The sequence below is a fragment of the Leucopleurus acutus genome (assembly GCF_964270905.1).
Source record: "Leucopleurus acutus genome assembly, chromosome: 11".
Lineage (NCBI taxonomy): Eukaryota > Metazoa > Chordata > Mammalia > Artiodactyla > Delphinidae > Leucopleurus > Leucopleurus acutus.
The window spans coordinates 95136627-95164224 of NC_139152.1; the positions used below are offsets into that span (position 1 = coordinate 95136627).

The window sequence follows — 27598 nt, forward strand, 5'->3', positions numbered from 1 at the left end:
GCTCTCAATAAAAATCAACTACTAACTCTCAGCCTCCATTCCAATCTAGACCTGTCTCTCAAACTCACTCTCATATCCAATTGTTTACTTGATATCTTTAATTGGTTATCTAATAGATATCTGATATTTAACAAAATGGATGCCTCAATTTTTTTTCTGTCTTCAACTTTCCTCATCTCAGTTGATGGCAACTTCATCCTGAATTTTAGTTGCTTAGTCCAATACCTTGTGTTCATCTTTGACTCCTCTCTTTTTCTCATATATTTTATACAACCCATCAGCAAATCCCTAAACGAATCACTTCTCACTTTCCTTTACTATGCTCACGCTGGTTTGAGCCACATCAGCTCTTACCTGGCTAACTTCAACAGCCTTCTGATTGGCTTACCTGTCTCATCCCATGTCCCTGCACTAACAGTCCCCTCTAGTTCCTAACCGAGTTTGCATGATGAAAATCAGTTTTGATTTGGGAGTGGCACCCAGGGCATTAGAATACTTTTTAAATGTCTCATACTTCTTCAAAATGATCAGATATTATTTTGCCCTTTGGTTAGTAATTGTTGAAACTGAGTGACAGGTACATGGAGCCCTTTACACTATTCTTTCAAATAAATATGAAATGAAACGAAAGCTTCTCTGGTGACTCTACCACTTTTTTTATTCTTTTTTTCTTTTTGGCTGCACTGCTTGGCATGAGGAATCTTAGTTCCCTGGCCACTCGCCCTGCAGTGGAAGCACGCAGTCTTAACCACTGGACTGCCAGGGAAGTCCTCTGGTAACTCTAATCTGCAGCAGGATTGAGAAACAACGGTCTGTAATCCCAAAACCAGAGCATTTTCCCTATAAATAATTGAGACATTTCCACTTGAAAGGCAGTCTTAAAGAATTTAAAAGATACATGTAAGATGAAAAACACCAAATTTATTTTCCAAAATACAAGAAAAAGAGTACACATTTAAATTCACTTTGCAATATACATCAACAACAACAAACCACCTGTTCCATGTCCTACTTGTCTCAACTTAACTCTCAACCAACAGTGGCATTTGCAAGAAGGGAAAGATTTCTGGCCCTTGGTTTGCAGAACCTGAAACTTGACATTAGAACATGTGAAATGTACACTCCAGACTCAGTTCTTCTAAATCAAGGCAAAGGTTTGTTAACAATGAATCTCCACACAGATGGAAAATGAAGGGCTTCTTACTACCAATTTATCCAAAAGCTCTAGAACAGTCATTTGCAGTTTGAAGTCTGACCACAACTTTCATTAGTGCTCAACATATTTTGAGGTAAAGTACAGATCGTGGAAGAATGAAATTCTCTTCAGTTTCAAATGAACTAATATCTAAATCTGAAAATATTATCAAAGGTGATTCTTTGTCTCTGTAAAAAATAAACCACCCAAATGAATTTATTGGTTTGAAATATACTTGTTTAAAAAACCTGACAAGGAAAAATCAAACCAACAACCCTATTTTTGCCATAGTAATGAGAAACTATAAAAGGTTAATTTCTTAGTCCTTGGGAAGTGACACCACATGAGTTCTATAAAAAAATGGCTATTGAGATTGTTAGACTCGATGTGAGCACCCCTCAGAATACTGGGGAGACTGCAGAGACTTGTTTATTTGTGGACTATTCCCACTCATGCTTACCAGATGGTTATTGATGACATTAAGTTCTTGTATCACCATGCTCAGATCTTCATGTAATTTAACTACTGCATTTTTCACCTCCCTTAGAAGAACGTTAGTGGAATCATTTGTTTCAGGCTCCCTAGGCAGGTCTTTGGTTGCCTGAAAACTAGAACAGGACATAGAGGTGAAATGGTCTACATTTTGGGTGGAAAATGCTACCCAATTACTGCTAGAAATAGGACTTGTCTTCTTTTTGGCAGAATCAGAGTTGTCTGGAAGAATTTCCAGTAGGTTGAGGTGGTCATTTTCCTCTTCATCAGAGGACAGTGGGCCCCTAGGAGCAAAAGGGTGATGAACCCTGGCTGTCTTATCTTTAACAGAGGCAGGAGAAGATTGTTGATGGGACAAACTCCAGAAGGAAGGTCCGGCCAAAATTGGGGGTGAGAGATGAACAGACTTCTTTGGAGAGGCTGAATCAGGAGATGACACGGATAAAGTAGAAAAGGAGGATGCCCCCTTAGAGGCAGTTGAAACTAAAATGTATAAATGACAGACAAAGATTAGGCAACATACAAATGACAGTAATAGCTAAAATAATTTTACAATGTAAAATCCTATCTGATTTTATCTGATGTAAAATCCTAATCTTATCTCAACTTAAATAAATTACTTAGAATTTTATATGTTAAATAGTCATAATAAGCCCAAATAAACCCAAAGCAAGAAATAGAGAAAATCTGAAGCTGTGTTTATGTGTCAATAATTCCACAGAAATGAAACTAAAATAGGAATATCAATATTCATCTTGACTCTCAAACGTTGCCCAATATATTTTTACACTACACTTATCAGAGACAGCAGAAAAGTAAAGTATTACACGGTATTCTACTCACTGCCAGCATTTTAAGTTGACATTTAAAGTAGAAAGTGTGAGAAACCTGTAACTTAGATTCCTTCATTTTTTTTTTTTTTTGACAGAAAATATTATGGCAAAATGAACAACCAACTACAAGTACCCCACAGTTATAAAACTAATCTTTTTCTCTTAATGGTCAAATATAGTCAAGACTGAGTCCAACCCATCTGAGATCCAGGACACTTCAGCACATGTATATAATTTTTTTTTTCCACCAAGAAACTGTAAGTAAAATAAAAAGCATTCTAAGCCTATTTTCCATAAAATTAAAAATCTGATAACGTGTTAAACTTCCCTTCAGGCAAAATCATATTAAATCTCTTCTTTCACACTTCACTCCAAATCATTATTTCCCAAACTGTTCTGGGGAACACTGTGTTCCTTAAGATGTAAAAAGATGTTCTGTGAGAGCAGGGCTTCAAAGTCAAGACTAGCCAACTGCATACTGTGCCTCCCATTAGGAGATTAACAATGTCCGTTAGCATATTTAAGGTTCTGAGAAATCGACAGTACAGCTGACCCTTGAACAACATGGGGTTAGGGGCGCTGGCCCTCTGCACATTTGAAAATCCCTGTATAACTTTACAGTTGGCCCTCCATACCCGAGGTTCTGAATCAGCAGGTTCAATCAACCTCAGATCCGGTGGTACTGTACTACATGCTTATTGAAAAAAATCATGTGTAAGTAGACCCATGCAGTTCAAACCCATGTTGTTCCAGGGCCACCTGTAATTTATTCAAGTGTTTTCCAAACTTTCTTGGGCACAGAACTTTTTCTTGTCTCCTTGGAATGTCTATTTACATTCACTTATGTCTTAGGTGGTAAAAATTGGCAAATTCCAGTGCTGAAGTCTTTGTAACTAACTCTGGGCTTGTTACTTAAAAAACAAAACAAAACAAAACAAACGTATTCACTATAAGTCATAGAAGACGGGAATTAATGCTTACCATTTAGCACTTATCTTTCTATAGTAATTTTATTTTACATATTCATGCCCCTCTAAACCAAACTGGACCTCCTGTAGAACACGTGGCCAGGGCAGGCAGGTTCTGTCTTCTGCTTCAAAGCTCTCTGAGGCCTATCTCCAGTTCTCAGGAAAGAATTCCCATCACAAAACTTTTGGGGGGTGAAATGAGTATTCTCAGCTGATGCAGCAGCAGGACACAAAAAGGAAAGTAGGAACTTCATGCACACACGGTCAAGACAGGACAAGCACACTTAGGACTCTAGGTCAGGCCTATCCAGACATTCTATCCTTGGATTAAAAAGAGGGTATGTGGTAATGGGCATGCCAATGACAAAAGCCTCAGCATATCTGTGTTCTGAGTCACACAGCGACACTCTGAGCTCCACTCACAGCTGTCACCTGACATGTCCCTTCGCCATCCTCCTGTTTTCTATATCCCAGGTCTTTCTCTTTTTCTTGGTCTACTCTCGTGCTGGAGTAGCACGTTCTCCAGTAGTTCACTGAAAAAGGATGCGCGAGAAGTAAAATTCTGAGAACTCGCGTGTCTGAAAATGTCTGTGTTCTACTTTTAGGCTTAATGATATTTGGTTAGGTATAAAATTCTGGGCCAGAAATCCTTTCTTTCAGAATTGTGAAGGCAGAATTCCACTGTCTTCTTGCTTCCAGTGTTGCTGCTCTGGAGTGGGAGTCATTCCATTCATTGTACATAACTGTATGTAACGGTTTTCTCTCTGAAGTTTCATGGAATTTCCTCTTTGTCCACCGTGTTTGGAGGCTTCTCTGTGTGCCCCAAGGGTGACTTCATTGAGGTCAACTGAAAGTCAACTGACTTTTAATCAGGAACTCATTTCCTTCAGCTTTAGAAACTTTTCTTTACTGCTTTAATAATTTATTTTCTCCTCTCTGTTTTCTCTGTGTTCTTTTTCTGAACCTCTAACTAGTCCAGGTGTTAGATCTCCTGGACTAGTCCTCTAATCTTGTCTCCCATCTTCCCTACATTTGTCTTTGTGCTTTACTTCCTCAGAGAGTTTTGTCAACTTTAGCTTTCAATCTTACCACTGAGTTGTTAATTTCTGCTATTATATTTTTAATTTCCAAGAGCTATTATTTGGGGGTTCTCAGAAATTCTTTTTGTACCACCCTGTTTTTGTTTCATGGGTGCCACATATTCTCTTATCCCTTGTTTCAATGTTCCACGTTAGAAGTTTCTTTCAGATGTCTGGAACACCTTGCTGTCTGCTTATGGTTAAGAGTGAAAAATTACAAAGTTGATTGGAAGCTCTGAGTGTAAGTGTGAGACTTGTCAACACTGAGCTTCAGTGCATAGTCATTTCAGTGGGTCATCTGTTGGGGAACCACTAATGTCAGTATCTTTGGTTCTTTCCTCTGAGGGTTATAGGTTCTTGTGAGAACAGTTTCTCTCTCCTGCCTAGAAGGTAAAGATCTGGCTCTCAGTGTGCTGGGAGTCTGGCAGGGAAAGGAGACGGGGTTCTCAGCATTCAGCATTTGGTTTGCATATGGTCACTTAATCCTGTAGTGTTTGTTATAGGACCTGCACACTCAACTCTACCTAGCATCTCTCATTTCAGAGACCCTCCACCTACCTTCTCCAGAAAACAAATCTCCAGACTTCTGCCAGAGGTTGTGAGAGTGGGTGAATATTCAGGGCAATTGTTCATCTGTTTGGCACGGAGGAAAAGTCTAAGGATTTAAATTGCTTTTCAAATAACTATTTTCTAATTCTCTTTATTCAGCACCACACTCCAATAACAACATGTGGAGTAGGCTTTATAACCCCATTTATTTTTATTTATTTATTTATTATTTTTATTTTTTGCGGTACACGGGCCTCTCACTGCTGTGGCCTCTCCCGCTGTGGAGCACAGGCTCCAGACGCGCAGGCTCAGCGGCCATGGCTCACGGGCCCAGCCGCTCCGTGGCATGTGGCATCCTCCCGGACCGGGACACGAACTCACATCCCCTGCATCAGCAGGTGGACTCTCAACTACTGTGCCACCAGGGAAGCCCCATTTATTTTATTTTTAAATAAATTTATTTTTAATTTATTTTTGGCGTGTTGGGTCTTCGTTGCTGCACGCTGCACGTGGGCTTTCTCTAGTTGCGGTGAGCGGGGGCCACTCCTCGCTGCAGTGCACAGGCTTCTCATTGTGGTGGCTTCTCTTGTTGCAGAGCATGGGCTCCAGGCGTGCAGGCTTCAGGAGTTGTGGCACGTGGGCTCAGTAGTAGTGGCTCTCGGATTCCAGAGTGCAGGCTCGGCAATTGTGGCACACGGGCTCAGCTGCTCTGTGGCACACGGGCTCAGCTGCTCTGTGGCACGTGGGATCTTCCCAGACCAGGGCTTGAACCTGTGTCCCCTGCATTGGCAGGCAGATGCTTAACCACTGCACCACCAGCGAAGTCCCTATAACCCCATTTAAAACATGAGGCAAAGGTATCTCAAAGAGGCAAAGAAACTTTCCCAAGATCACAGGACTAAAAAGGGGCAGAGATGAGACTCAAATTCTAGTCTCTGATGTTAAACCATATAATCTAACCCACTAAGCTCTAAGTCCACACCATTCTACTATATTATAATTATTTTTACAGTATTAGAGAATTATGTTAAATTCTGGATATAAAATTGAGAAGGCAGGCAACCAGGATGATGAGGGAATATGACAACCATTCCTTATATAAGGATACATAAGGAATGGTTGATGGACATGCACATCTTTATTCAAAAAGGGATAGGAGGACAAAGGGTAAGAGGCTATATTTGGTTATTGGAAAATAGTCACAAAATCTTAGTAATATTTATCTCCCTTTTCTCATATTGTGCACAAGTTGGAACTGGGGTTAACAGGTGAAAGTAATAGGAAAAGAGATTTCAGCCCAATTTTAAAAAGACAACTTTTTAATAGTCATGGTTTTCCACACATGAAATGAGCTGCTTTGGGAAGTGGTGAGTTTCTTGGTACTCATGGAGCTCATGCACAGCCTGAATGACCATTTGGCAGGAATGTTTCAGGCAAGATCAACGCATCATGTGACAGAACTATCCTTGGTGAGATTCTAAGATTCTAGGACCCAAAACACATATGTTAAGAGTACTAAGAAACTATTCTAGAAATAATTCACTCTGGTCAGGAAGAATGATTTCATAAGGAACATTTAAGAAGGCCAGGAAGAAAATAATATTGGAGTCAAATATTAATATAATGTTATATATGTAAAGATAACACAGTTATGATAGTCACACGTGTATGACGTGATGAGTATCTGGTATTCCACTTTATGTGTAGTGTTTCTCGGAGTGTGATTCCTGAACCAGGAGCAGCAGCAACATCACCTGGTTATTTGTTAGAGATGAACTTCTTGGGCCCCACCCCGGACCAACTGAATCAGACACTTGCGAGGATAGGTTGGGCTCAGGAGTTTTAACAAACCTGCATTTCTGTTGCATGCTCAGGTTTGAGAATCACTGCTTTTTACTGTATGCCCACCTTTCTCCTGCTTCGTAGCTACAACTGCTGAGTAAATAGCTTCTCACTGTTTACAGTTCTGCAGCTTTGATTCATAGGCTACAGGATCCTTTTGCTCATAAAAAGCCACTTCATCTCTAATTGCTGCAGGCCAATTTACTTTTGTTTCCAAACACGCTGCAGCTGTACCAGACACTGCACACTGCACTTCAGGGTGCATCTCCCTGCCTGTTTAGTGACCCTTCTCTGGCTCACTGAGGAGGTTATTTGTTCACAAGCATCCTCTTCATACAGTCCACCCCCCAGAGCTGAAATGCAGAGAATATTGCAAATAAGCTGCTGTAAATGGCTGGTTATAAAAATCTCACTGTGTGATACATGCATGCTAATGAATGCTGCACTCACTTGAATATAGCACTGACAAAATTATTCCAAATGCTGATGTGTTATCTCTAACTTTTTATACTCACGAATAACATTGGGTCTGTTAATTATCATATTACAATTTTAAACTTAAAAAGCATTTGGAAGTACTGGGCTGTAAAAGTAAAATGACAAATACACTTCTGGAAATATTTAAAAACTCTCTTTAGCAGTAAATGGAAATTTTTCTGCTAGCAGCAGGTCTTTGGTCAACTAAACAGTTCACTGTACAACAGAGGGATTTTTTTTTTTCATTCTCCAATTCATCTCTTTCAGTCTTCCTCACTGATATATAATGGCTGTCAAGTTACCTACACATGTGAATTAAACTATTCTGATTTTGTTCTATGGTTAAAAAAATGAGACATTTACAAAAATCTTCGTAACAGCCAAAAAGTGGAAACAACTCAAATGTCCATCAACTGATGAAGGGATAAATAAAATGTGTTTATCTATACATTGGAATATTATTCGGCCATAAAAAGGAATGAAGTACTGATTTGTTACATCATGGATAAACCTTGAAAACATGATGCTCAGTGAAAGAAATCAGTCACAGAAGGCCACATATTGCATGACTCCATCATATGAAATGTCCAGAATAGACAAATCCAGAGAGACAGAAAGTAGATAGTGGTTGCCAGGGGCTGGGGTGAGGGGGACTGGGAGTGACCGCTCACGTGTACAGGACTTTTTTTTTTTAATTAATTAATTAATTAATTGATTGATTGAGTTTTTGGCTGTGTTGGGTCTTCGTTGCTGCTCGCAGGCTTTCCCTAGTTGCGGCGAGCAGGGGCTACTCTTTGTTGCGGTGTGCAGGCTTCTCATCATGGTGGCCTCTCTTGTTGCGGAGCATGGGCTCTAGGCACGCAGGCTTCAGTAGTTGTGGCATGAGGGTTCAGTAGCTGTGGCTTGCAGGCTCTAGATCGCAGGCTCAGGAGTTGTGGCGCACGGGCTTAGTTGCTCTGTGGCATGTGGGGTATTCCCGGACCAGGGCGCAAACCCATGTGCCCTGCCTTGGCAGGTGATTCTTAACCACTGCGCTGCCAGGGAAGTCCCTGTACAGGACTTTTGAGGGTCATGGAAACGTTCTGGAATCAGTAGTGATGGCTGTACAACTCTAAGAATATACTGAAAACCACTAAATTGTCCATTTTAAAACGGTGCATTTTATGGTACATGAATTAGATCTCAATTTTTTTAATGTAATATTTGAAATTTTATTTTTAATGCCATTACTATAAATAAGCTACACAAAAGAACCAGATTTAGGAGTAACACAGAGAAATGCTAATAAGTCTGCCTCATTATAAGTGATTATAAATCACTTATGCTACTTTTGTATTAGGAAAATTGGATTACTGGATTAAAGGTGAGTTTACTCACTTACCTATGAAGTATAAGTTTGGTTCACTAAATTAAAAAAATCAAATCAGTGTGTCTTTTTGTCTGTACAAAAGCAGGCAGGGGCTGCACAGCTGGAAGCGTTGTCGGGCCGTGTCTGGGGTACAGGGAGCATATGCGCTGTGACTTCCCCGGCAGGTGATAAGACTCCCCTCTCCCTTCAATGCTCGGCTCTGCACGGTGCTTCTGAATCAGCCTGACCAGTAGCTCAGAGTTAGCTGAGATTGTCTGCAGAACTGTTTTCTATCATTTTCGCCATTTGTTAGGGAAACTGTTAATTGTTCTAGCTCTGAAGGCTTTTATAGCCCAAAAGAAAAAGGTATGGTTAATGAGTCTTTTGTGTGTGTGTCATGTTTGGTTTCTTTCCCCAGCAAAGGTGAACTGAAACACAGCTACAAAGAACAACTACTGCTGAAATTCAGAGTAAGAAAACGGAACCGATGAGACAGAAAGAAAGGACGAAGCCAGTGAGAATGCTCACAACTATCCCAACATGAGAATGTATAGATTTGTCTTTTCCTCCCCCAAATTAGAAAGTAAAATCCAATGCGTCTAACACACTTACCCTAACTGTGGCTTATGAGACTATAATGAAAGCTGCCTGCCACCAGATCTGGCTTCTTAGTACTTACTAGCTCCTGCTTCCTTTTTAGCGTGCATGATAAACTAACAACCTAAAACAATAGTTTGAGCTCCAAATAAACAGAGGAGCAGAAGGAATGGGCTGTTCTAGGAACAGTTATTTTTATCATCAAAGGGTCAAAGGAGGTCGCTGCAGCAAATCCAACCCTCTCATTCAGTAAAGACACTAAAGTGTATTAGGTGGCTGCCTCAACAGCCTCCCTGATATTTGCGAACTGCTAAAATACGAGTGTGCAAGTATTTTTTAATTTGCCCAGCTCATTATCTCCAAAGAGTTTATAACATCAGACCTGGAGCCTTCATGTAAACAAATATTTCTTAAAAGAAAACCAGGAAATAGGTACTATCTTCTTTATCCTCCATCATCTGAGACTAGCCATCCATCCTAGCCTCATCATTTCTTGAATTCCTCAACCACAATGACCTTCAGCCATTCCTCTGAGTATTCCCTAGAATATATCATCACTGACAACTGCCCTACTCTGAAATCTTGTTTTCCAAGATTACTTTTCTTCTCAATTACTTCCAGCCTTTTAGATTCCTTTTACATTCCTTTTAATACATCTACACTTTGGCCTCATTGAGACAATAGATGCAACGATCCTTCTATTTTCTTTCTATCAGTGCCTCCTAGTTCTGGCTCCTTTCTTGTCCAGTCTAGAATCCCAGGATCCATCACTTCAGCCATTTTCTAGCTACCCCCTTGCCAACACATCTTCTGCCTTACCTGCTACTAATTCCTAATTCAGGAGTCAGCAAACCTTTTATATAAAGGACCAGAGAGTAAATCTTATAGGCTTTGTGGTACATACAGTCTCTGTTTGAACTACTCAGCTCTGCTGATGTAGCACAAAAGCAGCCAAAGACAATATGCGAGCTGAATAGTGTGGCTGTTTTCCAATAAAACTTTATTTACAAAAACAGGCTGTGGACCAAGAGGCTGCAGTTCCCCAATCCCTGTCCTAATCCTATTTCAATTTAAATATCTACCCTCTTCATTCCTATCCCTGGGATGCTCAGCACTACAGGAGAAAAGCACAGGCGGCTGCAAATCTGGACTACAAATTACTCCTCCTCCGTCTTCAGTGTCTTAGCAGCCCCTCCTCCATCCTCTAGATTGGCTGTTCTAAATCTCCAGTCTCCTCACAGCCCTTTCACCACTCCAAACCCTCAGGCTTGGTAGGTGACCTCAGACAATAAGACACTGAGGCCATGACGCATAGAGTGTGGCCCACGAAGGCTCAACGCATTTAAATTATTAAAAACAACAAAGCCCTTCCCTCACATCTGGTACAGCCTTTCTCCTCTTTCCTTACAGGCCCGCAGCATGAGGTGACTCTCTTTCTGGTCTGGATTCTTGTCTGCCTTCCCCACGTCATGCTCCATCTTGGGATCTCTCCCCCTACCTCACCCACCGGCTCTTGTCTCCTTTCTCTCACCTCAAATCCTTTCCTATAACAGCCTCTGTGTTCCATGTGGCAGTGCCATCATGACTTCTGTCCTATAGATGGAGAGACTGACATGCAGAGAGGTCAAGGGCCTTGCCTAAGGTCACACAATTAGTGGTTGAGCTAAGATTATGAACCCAGGCAGTCTGACTCCAGAACCTGTGCCATTAACAACTATGCAATTCAGCCATTCTTTGCGCTATGTTGTGATGTAATTACATTTACATAAGTTTTAAAACCCAAAATACAGTATTAAAATTTTTTGCTTTAAAGAGTTGTATGTAAAAAAAAAAAAAAAAAAGAGTTGTATGTTACTTTTCAAATTAGAATTAAAAAAATATATAGTATTTTATATTCACCCACATATTTATAATTTCCAGTGTTCTTTTTTTTTTCCACGAGTCACTGGGGTCTTCCCTTACACATACAGTTTAGCAGTCAGTCAAGGATTTGGGCAGAGTTTATAAATGGAATCTGAGACTCCATCTGAGTCTCCCTCCCTTTCAGGGTTTCCCTCATAAATTTTCAGCTTCTCTGCCAGTGCTGAACTCTCTCTTTTGACATCTCAGGCCATGTGCACTGAACAGTACCCTCAAGGTATTAATTTCAGTTACTATATTTTTCAGCTTTGGAATTCATGAATTCACTTGACTCTTTTTTTATAGAGAGTAGTATTCTATTCTGATGAAATCCCCATCTTTTCCTCTGTTTTCTTGATTATATTAATCATAATTATTTTAAAGTACCTATCTTATAACTTCAGGATCTCGATTATTTGTGAGTCTCTTTCTGTTGTCTGTTTTCTCCTGTATTTCTGGTCATTTGGTCATTTCCTGGTATGCCTGGTAATTTTTTGTTGAATGCCAAACATTATGCATGAAAAATTGTAGCAGCTCTCAAGAAAGGATTTCATTGTCTTCCAGACACTTTGCTGTAGTTGAAGTTCGGTTTCAGCATTTGGGAGTAGTTCTATTCAGTAGTTCTATTTCTGGCTTGTCCTTACTCCTAGAGTGTACTTCTGATGCTTAGGGTGTAGCCTGTTAGAGAGCCCAGCTGAAAGCACAGAGTATTTACCAGAGCCCCTGCAATCTGGCATATCCTGAACTCCAACCTCTGTCTCAGTGCCTCAAGATTATGAGAATCTCTGATTAGCTCGTCAGCCTCTTCCCATTTAGGTTGGCTGAACGGGTTGGCTGCTTCCCATTTCGTTTCTTGGCATCTTATCCAGAACATGAGCAGTTTAGCAGCAGGCAAATGTAACAGTAAGAAATTACACAAAGACTTATGGATTTTTTCTCTGTGATTCCCTCCCCTCTGGAATATTGGCCCCTTGAGTCCCTGACACCTTGGAAGTCCAAAACTCCAACCCTACCTCCCAAGCTCAGTGAGACTGTGGAAAGCCCAGGCCTCTAATTTTCCCTCAGCTTCTATCATCCTGCTCTGCTAATAAGCAAATGATGCAAGCAGGGAAAACTGAGGTGAATGTGGGACCAACTAAATGTGGTGAGTTTCCTAGTCTTCTCACATCACTTCTGACACCAAACGTGTGGGCTTTCCACACGAAGGATTTCTCCTGTGCTCTGTGGACACCCAATTGGGTGTCCTACAATTTAATTCAATTCTGACACTAACTACCCAGAGTTAGTGCAGACCCCAGAGATTAAGGGCTTAAACCCTCAAGACTGCCCCCCCATTTCAGATGCCAATTGCAAGTTCAGGCCTCCTCTATTTCTGATCTGTTGACTATAAGTTGAAGGATCCCATGGTCCCCTCCTTGGGTTTGATAATTTGCTAGAATGGCTTGCAAAACTCAGGAACATGCTTTACTTACTATTACTGGTTTATAAGGAAACAGCCAAATGGAAGAAATGCATAGGGCAAGGTATGGGATAGGGGCACAGAGCTGCCGTGTCTTCTCCAGGTGTGCCATCCTCCCAGAACCTTTATGTGTTCCCCAACCAGGAAGCACTCTAAACCCCGTTGTTTAGGGTTTTTATAGAAGTTCCAATACGGAGGCATGATTGACCAAATCACTGTCCCCTGATGATTAACTCAGCATCCACCCCCTCTCCTCTCCCCAAAGGTCAGGGGTGGGCTTGAAAGGGCTTATTATGAATAACGAAAGATGCTCCTCTCTCTCCTATCACTCAGGAAATTACAAGGGTTTCAGGAGCTCTGTGCCAGGAATCACTGATGAAGACCAAATATATATTTCTTATTATATCACAATATCACAATCCTTTTTCCTAGGATCCTGACCCATCATGTGTTTTCTACCTTGGTTGTTTTACGATGACTTCTAATAGTTTTCCAGCTTTAACCAGTATTTTTGGGGGAGGATTAGACTAATGCTATCTACTTCATTTTAAGTAGGAGAAGAAGTCTTCCTTGTTAACTGGTTTTAGAGGAACTTCTTGCTAATTTTTATAATTAAATGTACTTGGTACACAAGCAGTGACCAAAATTTATTTTCAATTTTCTTTTTGTGGTATTTGTGAAAGAAATGAATCAAAATAACTTCCCAGGGGACAGCCATGAACATAAACTAACCCGGTCATCATAACCAGTACTAATTGGGTTCTCCATCAGCAGTCTCAGCAGAAAAGTTGATCTGGTGACAAAACTAAGAATTAGTCTTATTTTTAGGCTACTCAATTCAAAACATTCTGGAAAGAGCAGTAAGAAGAGTCTTTTGTTATTCACTGGCCTTACTAGCACCAAGATAAATTTCTTTAACCTCAACATTTTGGCTTCCATTGTTTGTATTTATATTGTACTTGTGACCTGAATTTGAGGCAGTTTATAGGATTTATATTAAAAACTTTATATTTATATGAGTTAATTAGCATTATCATATATAAGAATAAACTACTGAGTCTTTGAAAAATGCACCAGCAAACAAGTTATTCTTTTACTAATTAACTTTACAGAAGAAAGTATAATTATAAAAATGTAGGATTTAATATCTGATGGCCAACGACCTGGAATCTCAACTGGCTTTATCCTTTATCATCCAGTCTAAAGAATACTGCAACCCTCTTAATGTTTTGTAAGACAGAAAAGGAAGAGATTCTCCACATGTTTTTGGAATCAGCACACAACTCTTTTAAAAAAGGGAAAACACACACACACATATGCATGTGTTCCCATATATATGTGTGTGTGTGTGTGTGTGTGTGTGTGTGTGTGTGTGTGTGTGTGTGTGTGTGTGTGTGGGTGTGTGTGTATACATACTGATATACATACTAAACAATTTTTTTCATATAGTTTTTTAATAACTAGCCTAAATGTTTAACAGGAAGCTCTTCTTTAATGCTAGTTCTTTCTAATTTGTTCTGCATCAAAACTGTTCAGAACGTGTGCTTCAATCAAGCACTTGTAATCCACAGAGATGAACTGCTATTAGCCCTTTAATAAAAGGGGACTTCCCCAGCTCAAGTTCATCTCTTAATACCAATGGATGGAGAGTAAAACGAGGGAACAAAAACAGGAGACAGAAAGCAGAGAAAAGTAAAAGAAGAGTACTTCAAAAGAGGTTTTTTGTAGACTCACCCCATGTGGTTAAGGTCTTGAGGTTTTCATCCTCCATCTGAACCAGGCCGGATTCTGTTCGTTTCTGATGGTCCTTACTGATTATTACAGTCTGTTTCACTGGGTCAAGTGTTTTGAATGAGGGAGAGACAGAGAGTGTCTCCACAGAGCCCTGGTTATAGAAAGTAGAATCCGACTTTGATATCCTTAAATTAGGGTTGATGAACTCTTCTTTGCTAGATGGCCAAAATGCTGGTAACGTCGTCAATGTTTCAAAACTTTTTGCAGCTGGCTGCTTTGCTAGAGACGTTTGCAGAGGGTTTTCTATTACAGTATTTGTAATGGTACTGTCTGATTTCTTGTCGAAACTCACACTTGTCTGCAAAGATGGGCTTTCTTCTGAGGGAACAGGCACAGCATCTGTGAAGTAACAAATAAGAACTGTAAACAAAAAATAAAACTGAAAATACTCTATTTCGAATTTACTGCGTTTTTAATAATTGGAATTTTTATGCCATAACAGAATTCTCTCCTATTTAGTCGTTTCTACTTTCTTACTATGTTTCTATTCTGTCTGTATAAAGTATACCCAAGCTATAATTGATGCACTAGTCATTTGGTGGCTGTCTTCTCTCTCTTTCTCCTCACTGAAGCCAAGTCAAGGAAAGCTTCAAATAACTTGTCTTTAAATATTTCTCCCTTCACCCACTTATCTGTCTCTGAAACCACTATATTTTTAGTGCCTTCAAACCTTCATCTCTTACAAGATAAACTAGAGAAAATATGCCACATCATACTGGTCTAGCCTTACAGAACCCCCAGCTACAAAAAAGCCTTTTTCCCCAGAAATAAAAAATGTCTTCCCACCCCAGTGTCTATACAAAGCCCGTAAAAGAAAATCACTCTCTTAGATAGCAACCTAATTTTCATGATAAATCTCTGTGGGAGAAAAAAAGCAATTTTCCAGAGCAGTTGTGATGATTACTAAAATGTAAATTCCATCAGGTCAGGGATCTTTGTCCCTTTTATTCATTAATATTACCAAAGTACCTAGAATATAACAGACAAAGTACCTGGAATACAACAGACAAATAATATTTATTACAAATTGAAGGAACTGAAAGAATGGAGAGGATCTGGAATTTAGGGTAGGTCTGATATGGAAATATTACTGAATATGAATTATGAGCCTGGTCCAAGTTTCTAGATGCAAATTGTTATCAACACTGTCAGTGCTAGGGACTTGCTCTCAGATAGTTTCATCTGAAATTGGATATGGAAAGAAAGAAAACTGAGAGAGGGCAAGAGGAAGACTGTCTCATTTGAGGTCCCAAAAGAGAGGAGGCAACAGGAATTAAGTAAGTTGCTATCACGTGTTTACATATCACAATGTGCATCACAACATACCTCACAGTGTGCAGTGAGATGCTTATTATCATCACGTGCAGGCTTTTTTTTTTTTTTTTTTTAATTTATTTTATTTATTTTGGCTGCGTTGGGTCTTCGTTGCTGTGCACGGGCTTTCTCTAGTTGCAGCAAGTGGGGGCTACTCTTCCTTGCGGTATGCAGGCTTCTCACTGCGGTGGCTTCTCTCATGGAGCACGCGCTCTAGGAGCGTGGGCTTCAGTAGTTGTGGCTCGCGGGCTCTAGAGCACAGGCTCAGCAGTTGTGGTGCACGGGCTTAGTTGCTCCGCGGCATGTGGGATCTTCCCGGCCGAGGGCTCAAATCCGTGTCCCCTGCATTGGCAGGCGGATTCTTAACCACTGCGCCACCAGGGAAGCCCACGTGCAGGCTTTGAGTTATTATAAAGAAAAACAAATTCTCTTTGACTCTAACCTTCCTTTCCATTTTCATCCACAGTTGGAGGCTAACCTGGGCAAAAGTGCTGCTAGTTCACCACAGAATCAGACAGTTCAAGAAACCTAAATCATTACCTCTACCAGGAATTCCATTTTTTCCCAGACCTCTCATCTCCAAACTTTTTCATCTTTTAAAACTCAATTCAACTCTCACCTTCTCTATAAAGCTTGCCCTGATTGTTTTTCCTCGCCTAATCCTATTATTGTTTATCTTACCATATCCTGTTTGGAGCCCTGTGAGCAGCTGTAACACTTCATCTTGTTAACTACAAGTCTGGCTGCCTACCTGAAAACAGGCTCCTTGAGGAGACCTTACTAGGAGTTTTCTTTATACCGCAGCACACAACAGTGCCATTCCCATAGGATGTGTTTGATAAGTGCTTGTTGAGTGAAAAGCCAAACTGAAGCACAAGAATAAAAAAAGGTAATGCCTTTGTTTTTTAAATTGAATATAGTTTAACTACTTAATAACTTCTAAAATATTCCTGATGTGCATATGATCAAGTTATATACCTAGCTGATAAACATTCTTTAAACAATTAACATATTCTTAGTAGAATACGAGATCAATGGTATCCCAAAGTGCATGTGTACATCACCAGACTGACAGAAAAGCATTCCAAAAAGTGAATTTTAGTTAAATATTTTTCCATTGACTTTAATTTTTCTTAGGAGGAAAGTCTTTCTATAAGTAATGAAAGCATCTTGAAATTTAGCAATATGTAAACTAAGATAATTCAGAGTGACAGTGACTTTCTGATGACAATATTCATAGTAACACTCCATCTAAATCTCAGAATTGGGATGTATAAAGTCATCTGTATAACCATAATTTTAAAGTTTAGTACAAAAGTTTAAAATTACAAAAGAACAAAAAAAATATTAAAATTCAACGAAAAAAACCAGACTGGAGTCATTATGTTTCTATCAGGCCCCTTTCTCAATAGTCCAGAAAGAACAGAATGCAATCTTCTGGTTACTTAGACTTTTTAAAAAACTGATAACCTTTTTAAATGAATAAAATACTATGATCTAAAAGAGAAAGCATGATGACAAATGGAAAATAATGATTTTAAATGCACAGATTACCTAAAAGAGAAAAATCTTCACTTAAACGGAAAGCTAAAGAGGCCTGAAGGTTCTAGACAGCAAGTTGTACTGGGTTTCTATGCCATCAGCCGTGTTTCATCCCTGCTCTTTCTGTGCAACATGCCAAACTGATCCTCTTCAATTCAATCTCTACTTTAGTTATTTATAGTTCACGTTAAAAAAATCCTGCAAAAATTCCCTCTTGTTTTAGTGACAGTCTACATGCCTTGGGTTTAAAGGCCCTTCATTGCTTATTTTCTATCGTTACTCAATAGGAAACTAACCCTCAGTCAGGCCATTCTCTTGGTTACTCACACACCCCATGTTCATTCAGGTCCCTTCATCCTCATTCTCCGTGTTATTTCATCTTTCTTTAGCTTTATTACCATTGATTTCTTACCCTGCACTCCAACACTGGAACACCCTCCCCGTTCTCTGTCTATTTAAATCCTACCTATTCCTCAAGGTCCTTCTCAAATAATTACTATTTCTGGAAGCTATTTCCAGTCATGTCTATCACTCAATCCTAATCCTTCCCTTCTATGAAATAGTATTTATTTCTGTAAACTCATTTTTTCACTGAATTATTTGCTGTATAGAGCCTATCACACACCATATTATGTTCCTGCATTCTGACTTCACAGCCTCCACCATGCTTTTGCCTATAGGAGGTGTGCAAATACTTGTTAAATTTAATAATTCCTTAATTTGTAAATTATCTAATATCAATTTTATATGTTGACTTTGTGTATAACAATGCATAGTGTATGTGAAGCCTAAAAATAAGAATGATCAATCAGGAAACGCTTGTTGAGCACCTACTGTTTGCACTGAACTCTATTAGATTTTAGAGACATACTTAAGAAGTCATAGTTCTAATTGTCAATGAACTTAAGAGCAAGTGTGTATTTTATTGAGATAGATAAGTAGATAGGTAGAAGGAAAGAATATATATACATGCTTGCATGCATATACACACTAAGTGCCAAAGACATAAAAATAACTAATAATACAAGTTACCAGTTCAATTTCACAATGTATAGGAGACTGCAGCTTCTCAATAAATGAGTGAATATAAAGAATACATTTGTTTAGCAAATGGTCTTTTTCATGGAAAAAAGAGAAAGTGTATGTATATTTGTATACAGATTTACATACCGTAAATTGAACATGTTTCAGTTTGGGTTCCCCCAAAAGCAGACTCTGAAAAAAAGACTTAGATGCAGGTAGTTGATTTGGCTGGTGATCCCAAGAGCACAAGTGAGGGAGTAGGAAAGGTAAAACGAAAAAGGGCAAAAGCCAATAAACTGTATTAATTACCAGATTATAATATATATATATATATATATATATACACACACACACATACACACATATATATTGTGCTGAGAGGAAACGAAAACTGTCAATGCAGAATTCTATATTCAGCAATAATGTCCTTTAAAATTGAAGGCAAAATAAAAACATATTCAGATGAACAAAAACTAAGAGAATTAATGGCTAGCAGGCCTTTATAACAAGAAATGCTAAAGGAAGTACTTCAGGCTGAAGAAAAATTATTATACCAGATGGGAAGCTGGATCTTTGGGAAGGATAAGGAGTGCTAGAAATGGGAAATATTAAGGTAAATATAGAATATTATTTTTTATCTTAACTTCTTTAAAATATATGTGACTGTTTAAAAAATTATAACACAGTGTGAAGTAGTACAACAAATGTAAATATAATTTATACTATAATTATGGCATAAATGATGGGGTAGTAAATTAGACCTATATTGTTGCAAGACTCTTACATTTTATGCAAAGTGGTGATGCAATGAGACTGCACAAGGTTCAGGATATATAAATTAATCCCTAGAGAAACCACTAAAATTAATACAAAGAGGTATAACTAAAAATCCAATTGATAAATTAAAATGGAATTCTAAAAAGTATTGAATTAGCCCAAAAGAAGGCAGTAAGGAAAGAACAGAGGAACAAAACACAGATGGGACAAGCAGAAAATAAAATAGTAGACCTAAATCCAACCATACCAGTGTTTTTTTCAGTCATATTTTCCAGACTGGATAAAAAACAAGATCCAATTGTATGCCATATACAAGAGACACAGTTTAAAAACAAAGTCACAAGTAAATTGAAAGTAAAAGGATTTTAAAAGACATACCATGTAACAATAAGCATTAAAAAGCTGAGTGGCTATATTAAGATCAGATAAAACAGGCTTCAAGACAAAGGGTATTATTAGAGAATAAAAGGGACAGTTCACAATGACAAAAGAGTCCATCATCTGGAAGATATAAACATAATATGTGTATGTAGATTTATAACAGAGTTTCAAACTAAATGAAGCAAAAACTGATAAAATTGAAGAGAGAATTAGACAAATCCAACCAAATCACAGTTGGCAATTTTGATACCCCTCTCTCAGCAAGTGACAGAATACACAACATCTCAGGATACAGAAGACATAAACAACACTATCAACTATCTTGACTTAATCACATCTATAAAGCACCACACCTAACCACTGCGGAATACACATTTTTTGGTAAATTTGCAAGTTTACATGGTATGTTTCCCAAGATAAACTATATGCTGAGCCATGAAACAATCTCAATAGACTTTAAAAGCTTGAAATCTTATATTAACTTCTCTGGCCAGTGGAACTGAATTAGAAATAAATAATAATATACCCAGAAAAAACTCCCCAATATTTGGAGATTTAAAAACACATTTCAGGGAATTCCCTGGTGGTCCAGTGGTTAGGACTGCACGCTTTCAATGCCTAGGGTGCGAGTTCAATCCCTGGTCAAGGAACTAAGATCCCACAAGCCGTGTGGCACAGTCAAAAAAATAAATAAATAAAAACACACTTCAAATGCCCATAGGTCAAAGAAGAAACTCTGTTAAAATAACTGGTGCTGATTAGACTCCCTCTTCTGGCTAAGATGGAACAGAGACTGGATTTAACCTACTGCTTAAAACAACTGAGAAACTGGACAAAATTAATGAAACAGTGTTGCCAGACTGTGAACTTCAGGCAATACAGGACAGTGAATCCTGAAAGAAGGAAATAAAGAAGGTGAGCCCTAAGAATTTTCCCAGTGTACTGCCTGGAGAGGGTTTCCAGGCCACAGAGAAGGAAGTGGGAACCCAGGGGGAGTGCAGTAGTTTCCGAATTGAGGAGATGGAGCTGGGCATCTGTGGAGGCCAAGATGATAGGAGTGTGTAGGGCAGAGTACCAGAGAGACCTCTGGAGATCTGCTGATCAGTGCAGGCAGGTGAGGAAGCTACCTGAAGCCGGGGCATGCACCTCCTGAAAGGAACAGTAGGTGTGATCTTCAGAGCTCACACGGGTGGGGAGTTCATGCATCCACTAGCCAGTGGGAGACCTCATCATTCACAGGACACTGGTTAGAGTAACACACATTGCTGGTGGGAATGTAAGAGGGTGCAATTACTTTGGGAAACAGTTTGGCTGACCCAGCATTCCACTCCTAGGTATTTGCCAATAGAAAACAAAGTTTAAGTCTTCACAAAGACTCCTTCATGAATGTTTTTTTGTTTGGTTGGTTGGAATTTTTTTGTTGTTGTTGTTTTAATTTTCTGGCTGAGCCGCATGGCACGTGGGATCTTAGTTCCCCGACCAGGGATCAAACCCGCACCCTCTGCATTGGAAGCGTGGATTCTTAACCACTGGACCGCCAGGGAATTCCCAAGACTTCTGACAGACAAAACCTGAAAACAACCCAAATGTCCCTCAATAGGTGAGCGGATAAACAAATTATGGTATACCCATACAATGAAATATCACTCAACAACAAAAATGAGTGAACTATTGATGCACACAACTTCAAAATAATTAGGCCAGACAGTGAAATAAGACAGACAAAAAAGCACCTACTGTATGAATCCATTTATATAAATTCTAGAAAATCCGTAAAATCTATAATGACAGGAAGTAGATTAGTGATTACACAGGAACAGGGAAGGGGCAAGGCAGGGAAGGGCAGGTGTAAGGATTGCCAAGGGCACAAGGAAACTTTGGGGGATGATGAGTATTATCTTGATTGTGGTTGTCATTTCATGGGTATATACATATGTCAAAACTTATCAAATTATACACTTTAAATATTTACATTGATTGTATGATAATTATACTTCAGTAAAGCTGCCAGAACCATAACTGGTACACCGTTTTGTCTCTTTACTGGATTCGGGCTGATACAGTACTTTAGGTAAATTATTGCTATATCTTTAAATTAAATGCTCTAGGGCTGGGAGAGAATAGAAATAAGGAAAAGCAACCAGGAGACCAGAGAAATTCAGATTCTAAGGTTAATTTAATACCAAAACAAGTACCACGAAACTACACATTCAGGCACTGTGTGAGGTTTAGAGGTACAAATATGTCAAAGAGGTTCAAGGAAGTCTTCTGAAAGAGGCAGTGTTTGAGCCGAGCTGAAAGGAGGAGAAGTCAACCAAGATGAGAAAGATGGGAAGGGTGTCCAAGTAGATGGGACAACCTCAGCAAAGCAATGAAGGTTACAGACAGCGTGGGGCGGGGGAAAGCAGGGCAGATACAAACCATTCGGTGGTACTAGAGCAAAGTGTGTGGCAGAGGGGAGGAGTGAAATCTGGAGGGAAAGGAAGGAGCCAGGGCCAGAGGGCCGCATGACTGACAGGCAGGAGTGATGAGGAAGAAGGAAATTGAAATCTCAAGACACTCCTTGAAACTCATTCCTCTGTGGTTGCTTCAGCTGAACTCTGCTGGCTCCTCCATCTCACTAAGCAATCTTTTCAATGTTCTTCCCTGGCTCTGTTTCCTCTAAAATGTAGACAGTCTATCCTTGGCCCCTTTCTTTTCTGCCTCTGCAATACCCCAGGGTGACGTCATCTATTACCATACTTAAAGGAGGATGAGATCTATCACCTGTAAGCAAGTAATTCACACATTTTAATTCTCAGCTCTGACTTCTGCCGAGTTTCAGCCCTAAATACATAGTCATGCCTCTGCACAGGGCAGTCTCACTACCCTCCAGCCTCCTCATCCTTGGGTGTTTGTTCTACCTCTATTAATATGACCATGAACCTCCCAGTCACACAGGTTATTTTGGAGCATAGCTGCTCCCACAGCCTCTAAAAGGTCTCCCCGCCCTGTCCCCTCAGTTCAATCGGCATAGCACAGCCAGAGTGACATTTCCAAACTGAAAATCTGATCATTTTCTTTCCAATACTTCTTCAAACTATTTAATATGGTTTACAAGGCTCTTCATAAATCAGTCCCCATTTACCTCTCGTCTCGTTTTGTACTACTTTTCCTAAAACCGTATGATCCTGCTATGCTTAACTTCTCCCGGTTCTTCACATTTACCATGCTCCTTCCAGGCACCAAGTCTTCACCCACACTGTTCCTCCTGCCTGAAATGCTCTTGGGCCTCTTTATACCTGACTCCAGCTTCCAGCGCGATGGCCATTAGGCGGACATACACTTTCACGTCTCTCTGGTTTTGCTCATGCTCTTCCCTCAGTCCAGAATATCCTCATCCTTACCCTCCTCTATCAAAAACGATTTCACTCTTCTAAACTCAATTCAAATACTACCTCCTTTGTAAAGTCTTTTCTATATCCTCAAAGTTAAAATGAATCCCTCTTTTCTTTGCTTTTGCATACTACAATGTGAATATTCATATTTTCACTTACTATTTCAAATTTTATTCATTCATTTGACAAATATTTATTACGTATTAGTATGTGGCAGGCACTAAGCTCTGGTATCAGCAATAAACAAATCTATGGTTGACGACCTGTTAGAGCTTGTTGACAGCTCTGGCACCCCTGGAGGCTGAACACCCGCTCAGGGCACACATCCTGTTCAACTTGTTCAACCTGTAACTGACCGGTGGAGTACCTAAACAGTCACTTGATAAATGTTTGTTCAAGGAATCATTATCTGGATGATCTAGTCACTAAAAGAAACTTGACTATAGGACAGGTGAAGTCTTAGAGACATTCTAATTCAGTCCCTTCGTGATACACAGGAGAACCTGAGACTTCCAGAGATTAGGTGACTGGCCAGGATCACATAATGATTAAAGGGCAGAAGTAGGACTAGAACCCCAGATTCCTGAATTCTAAACCAATGCTCTTTTTAGGGGAGTAAAAGAAGGACTAAAGAGTGTGGTAGAACCAGCTGCACCAAGTACTTCTTTACCACAGTTGTTGTAATGGTGCATAACTGTGAAGCGACTGGGTTCAGGCCATTTGTCCCTGGGGCTGCCTTTAGGGATGCGGGGCCTTGCAGAGGGGGACAGAGTTAAGCTGGCCTGTGTATCTGTGCCTGTTTGTCTTCTCCCAGGAAGGGATATGGCGTAGATTTTTTCTTGGATTCATATAAAGAATGAACAGCATTTATGGAGAATTTTCTGAAGCCCAGGAGAACCTGTGGGGATTTGATGGAGAACAGCAAAATGTCTTTTTGTTTGAACACAAAGTGCATAAATGGATACTCTGTAAACACTAAAGGGTTTGTTTCGTGAGGGCCTCCCAGCTTTCTCTGGGAGAGAATTTCTCTGAATTCCACTGGAAAGGCAGAGAGGAGCACAGAGTTAACTAATCTGGTTGGCTTGCTTTCTCTGGTTTCTCATTTTCTTTCAATTTAAACCTGAATGTCAAAAAGCTTTATTCTCAAGTATATATCCAGCAGACTCCTGGATGGGAAGCCCAGTATTAAATTATGAGACTGTACCCAGTCTCTTTATTGTACAGTGATTTACACCTGCTAATATACTTGATTAATGCAAAATAGGACCTTGAAATGTCAGTCATATTAAAGCTGGTTTGGATATTCTTGACAGTTATCTTTAGGAAGAAGCTTGTTCCCTATGCAAGACATCAGACAGCATATTTAAATGCAGACTTATCACCGAAATGCCTGAAGCAAGGAAAAAAAAAAAACCCACCACCAACACACCTCCACGCTTTGAGCCTAAGGACAAAAGAGAAATAGCTATGCTATGGAAGGTACTGAAAATGTTTTTGCTAGTTCGGAGACAATGATGAAATCATTTTTAAAAGAGAACATCAGATTTAATTCTGAGTTGAGAGACTTTGCCTACAGATAGGAACATTCCCATACTGGTAACACTTTTTCATTTTTCAAGAATTCCACTGCCTTGTTTCAGGTACTATAATCACTGCAAATTATTTTATATTCTATTATATTGTGAATCTAATAATGGGTGTTATATTGCAGCAGAGCTATTGCTGTGATCAGTTCTCCTGTTAGTCTGATACACAGTATCCAATTATAGCTACAAAGCAGAGAGTGGGCATGCATGACAAGAGGTGGATGCCAAAATACGTCCTTCTGTAGTTTAAAACTGTGTAACTGAAGGAGCTTCTACTTTAGTAATTATGTTAACCAAAGCAAATAGGACCTGAAGATAATAAGGCATATATACAATGGAATATTACTCAGCCATAAAAAGAAACAAAACTGAGCTATTTGTAGTGAGGGGGATGGACCTAGAGTCTGTCATACAGAGTGAAGCAAGTCAGAAAGAGAAAAACAAATACCATATGCTAACAGATATATATGGAATCTAAAATAAAACAGATATATATGGAATCTAAAAAAAACAGATAACAGATATATATGGAATCTAAAAAAAAAAAAAAAAAAGGTTCCGAAGAACCTAGGGGCAGGACAGGAATAAAGACACAGACGTAGAGAATGGACTTGAGGACACGGGGAGGGGGAAGGGTAAACTGGGATGAAGTGAGAGAGTGGCATTGACATATATACACTACCAACTGTAAAATAGACAGCTAATGGGAAGCAGCCACATAGCACAGGGAGATCAGCTCGGTGCTTTGTGACCACCTAGAGGGGTGGGATAGGGAGGGTGGGAGGGAGATGCAAGAGGGAGGAGATATGGGGATATATGTATAGCTGATTCTCTTTGTTATAAAGCAGAAACTAACACACCATTGTAAAGCAATTATACTCCAATAAAGATGTTAAAAAAAAAAGATAATAAGGCCATTTTGCTACGAGGCCAGAGTTATAAATTATTAACATGGAGGGGTGATTTGAATTGCTCATTAATATATTGGCTTAAAGTAGACAGGCCATTAATTTAAAATGGATATTTAATGTGAACGTTAAATAACATGTTTGATATGAAAATCTTTATATTTACCTTACAATATATATATAAAGCCCCAAATAATCATAAGTTAGAATAGCTATACTCTCTATATGATCTATGATAAGTGTGTGTATGCATATGTGTATGTGTGGGTGTATATACACACAGTTGTAGGTTCTGAGAATTTTTTATCGTATATCATTATATTTAACTGTAGTATATATTATATCCAAGTATTAACATAAGAAAACATATTTGGAAAATACAGCTATGAAATATGCGAAGTATATTTACTACTTCTTTCGATATAAATTTGAGATAATGGTTTAGCGTCTCACAGAAAAATATGGACACATTTAAAATTAAGGTGCTTTTCTTTAAAAATCTTCAAGTGGGACGGCTGAAGACTTTCAGGCCACGAAAATGGCTCACAATGAATGGATTATAAAATAGGCAGATACAGGATGCTCATTATTAAATTCTACACCATAGTTATGGTTCCAACAATAATAAAAACTATAATTTCCCTCAATAGAGTATCGTTATCAAAACTGAAGCTGGAAATGTCTTCGGGAAGCTGGTGATCATTACCTATGTCCATTTTTCTGTTTTTTAGGCTAGAGTTTAAGTGGATCTGGTCTCTGGCATGCTAAGGTCTCCACGTGCTACAGGGCACACTCTAGGCTGACCAAGATGGGCAGGTGCCTGAAGTGTTTGTGACCATCCAACCAAATCTTGTAATGACAATAAAACCCTACAGGTGACTCCAGGAGAGTAAAATATTAAGCTAAATTGGGTCAGACGTTTAATTCTGACATGAATTAAATATATGAGATGTTTGAAATGGTATCCGGCCTACAGTAAACGAATAAACAGGTACTGTATTTTGGGACAGTCTAAAGAGCTGGCATTATGAGGGAGTCCCCACCATGGCCCTGCCTGGAAGCAGACTGGAACCTGAACACACCAGTACTCTCCCTTCTCCCCAGAAATTTCTGTATTCACAGACCACAAGCACGACGCATGCTCTTTGTACCCACTGGTTCTTGGTATCTGAGACCAAGAGACCTGGTGTGCCGTGGAAAGATGACGATGAGGTGAGGAACTACAGTTCTCAAACATTTTCCCCATTAGATGTACAGACCAATAATAAACTTTTTTACCTCAGTACTGAGTATAAATCATGTCTAAGTCTGCCATACCGCAACGAACCTTTAAATATCATTTAAATTGTGAATTCAAGTGAAGTGCTATTTCTCATGAAGCATGAGTGCTCCATTACTCAAAATAAGCATACACAAAACCCTGACCTATTAAAACTTCAAGTATTATATAATCTATGTCCTTTTGGAAAACACCTTACTGAATACCTGATGACAGGTACCTTTTCTCTCCCCCCAGCAAAGGGGGATGGTCCTTGTTCTTATAGCTTTCTGCACACATATATATATATATATATATATATATGAGTCCAGGAAGATCCCACATGCCACAGAGCAACTAAGCCCCTGTGCCACAGCTACTGAGCCTGCTCTCTAGAGCCCGTAAACCACAACTACTGAGCCCGTGTGCCACAACTACTGAAGCCCGTGTGCCTAGAGCCCGTGCTCCGCAACAAGAGAAGCCACTACAATGAGAAGCCCGTGCACTGCAATGAAAAGTAGCCCCCACTCACTGCAACTAGAGAAGGCCCACACGCAGCAACGAAGACCCAATGCAGCCAAAAATAAATTAAATAAATAAATACTTCCACATATGGATTTGGTATATGATATCTATTTTATTATTAGCTCCTAAGGCAAAAGAGAGTCAGAAAGAGTCCATTTTAACATCTGAATACACATACGTAGCCTGGCAGAGTCCAAAGTTAATATATTAACCCACCTTCTGAATCATTATTCAGAGACTTTAGAACCCTGTAATCTAACTTGCCCCTCTTCTCAGTTATATGCTGTTGTTACAACTAGCATTTTGGTTCTTCTTCTAACACCACAAATTAAATGTTATAATTATTTTTTAAAAACGGTATTTGTTTAGATTGAC

General features: G+C 39.3%; 1 protein-coding gene across 1 annotated transcript in view; it reads right to left on the bottom strand.

Moving 5' to 3' along the window:
- Nucleotides 1-1571: 1571 nt before the first annotated feature.
- Nucleotides 1572-27598, bottom strand: part of ENTHD1 (ENTH domain containing 1) — a gene marked incomplete at both ends in the record, with an annotated part of 100015 nt that continues 73988 nt past the window's right edge. Inside the window, 2 exons of the mRNA XM_082850467.1 lie at nt 1572-2170; nt 14473-14871. Coding sequence (XP_082706593.1) covers nt 1572-2170; nt 14473-14871 — 998 coding nt within the window. The remainder of the gene's footprint in view (nt 2171-14472; nt 14872-27598) is intronic.